Source organism: Propithecus coquereli, unplaced genomic scaffold, assembly GCF_000956105.1.
Source record: "Propithecus coquereli isolate 6110/MARCELLA unplaced genomic scaffold, Pcoq_1.0 Scaffold221, whole genome shotgun sequence".
In the NCBI taxonomy this organism is placed as follows: Eukaryota; Metazoa; Chordata; class Mammalia; order Primates; family Indriidae; genus Propithecus; species Propithecus coquereli.
This window is the reverse complement of record NW_012147301.1, coordinates 1,849,735-1,851,783: the sequence shown is the minus strand read 5'-3', so window position 1 is coordinate 1,851,783 and position 2,049 is coordinate 1,849,735. Positions and strand designations below refer to the sequence as shown.

Sequence of the window (2,049 nt, the reverse complement as noted above, 5' to 3'; positions counted from 1 at the left end):
TGCCTGGATTTGCAACCTAGTGATCCATGCTCGTAGTTAACAAATCCTTTGAGGTAGAAAGTGGCTATAGAACTTCAGTTCACCTCTGCAATTCTCCTCTCTCTAGAATCCTGCCTCTGCTTTCTAGTTGCTTTAGCAGTTCTCTGGTGACTTTAAACAAATACTTCACATATTTCATCTAGTGTTTTGCTCTTGGGAAGTATGTAGGTCTATAATAAGCTATTCCACCCCAAGCAGAAGGAGAAATCATATGCCCGGCTGGTAATTTTTGAAGGCACACTGAATACTCTGTCTGGAAAAAAAAAAATCCACGTTTTGAAGGAAATACTGAAATCTAGTATACTTTCACATAACACAAATTCTTACCTAGCTACAAATCACTGTCTTTCAAAACTGAACTATAAACATAACCTTAGTGAATTTTCTTTTCTTTTGAAGTTATTATTCCAGTTCAAATTCTGATACTTACAAACTTTATGCATCCCATAAATCCTTTTTATAAAGCTGTGTTTAAGAGAATGGTTAAAACAAGTTAAGAGGCTTCTGGTAGTAGTGGGGGGTTATGAAAGTAAAAATAGCAAATACTAAGAAAACTTACCTTAGATGATGTGGTATACATGGTGAATCTTGAATACCATTTGCTTGCTCTCTCTGCAACTCCTTTTCCAGCAGTGAACATACTGTTCCTTAGAACATCTAGTTTAGGTACTAACAGTGTATCTAAGTTAAATGAAGGTGATGGGTGGGTTAATGTATCTTGAGATTCTTCCCTAAATGGGCAAGTGGTTGAGAAGGCTGGAGAAGACCAAAGTCTATCCCTTGGTTTCTCCTCACTTTTTGTATAACTTTTAGATTTGATAAGTCTCACTGGCTTAGGAGAATTAGGAGGCAGGCTAGATCTTCTACATGCCTTGACCAGTACTGGACTTTTCTTATTGGTCAATTTATCATCACAAGCTCGTTGTAAATCAATGCTTGGTGTACGACTTGTCAAAGGACTGCTCATGTTATTCATATACATCACAATTTCTTCAGCTAAATCACGCCTAGCAGATGGTGTTGAAATGCTTTTACTCTCTTCTTCATCCTCCTCCTCTTCTTCTTTTTGCTGCTGTTCAGTCTCAGCAACCAAAAGAGAGAGAGGATCAAATCCTGTTACAACATCAGTTTTTTCAAAAGGTTTTACTGAAAAGCTGCTGTTTATACGTTGAATCCTCTTGGGATTTTGTGTAGCAATATATCCTTCTTTTGATCCATCTGCTTCATTGTCTAAGTCCTCTAAGTCAAATATAACAGGAGAATCCACTTTATCTGCCAAACAGTTAGAACCATCAAAAGGTGTATCGTCATCACTGGATTCCTTTTCTAGACTGTCTCTTTTTGATCTTAAAGGTGGTTTTCCAATATCAAGACTATTTGGTCTTGTGCTTTTTGAGATAACATTCGAAAGAATTTTTGCATCGGCTCCTAATTTTTCAACTATATCTCCAGGAGTTGTTTCCTGGTTAATTCTGTTGAGCATAAATCCCATCAGTACCCCTCCACTAAGATTACGGTTTCTATTTCCCCAGACCACTTGATGCTGCAAGTTAGGTTCGTTGTCACTTTTATGTCTTTTCCTGAAGCATCTACTTTGAATGTTTCCTGTTTCATCTGTATCCTCAAGAGATGATATTAAAAGCAGCTCAGATGTGCTTTCTGAAAAACAAGAAAAGGGTTTTTAGCCACAAAAATGTAATGTGCAAATATAAGGCATCTTAAATATTTAAAATTCCAGTAATGAAAATGATAATAGCAGACACTCAGTGGGTTCTAACTAATGAGTGTCTGCTATTTGACAGATACTATACTAGACTCTTTACTTATATCATCTACTATAAACATTCCAACATCCTTATGAGTTGAGAAAAAAACAGACACTCAGATTAATTATCTAGCTCAAAGTCACCTAGTCCTTAAGTGATAGAACTGGGATTCAAATCCACATTTGTCTAATTATAAAGGGTATGTTCCTAGACATTAGGATGTACTGCTTTATAAAAACTTATT

The 2,049-nt window shown here is 36.2% G+C and overlaps 1 protein-coding gene across 1 annotated transcript in view; it reads right to left on the bottom strand.

Annotated features, from left to right (window-relative positions):
- Positions 1–2,049, bottom strand: part of DENND4A (DENN/MADD domain containing 4A) — a 175,146-nt gene that overhangs the window by 55,790 nt on the left and 117,307 nt on the right. The window contains exon 24 of the mRNA XM_012644820.1: positions 599–1,698. Coding sequence (XP_012500274.1) covers positions 599–1,698 — 1,100 coding nt within the window. The remainder of the gene's footprint in view (positions 1–598; positions 1,699–2,049) is intronic.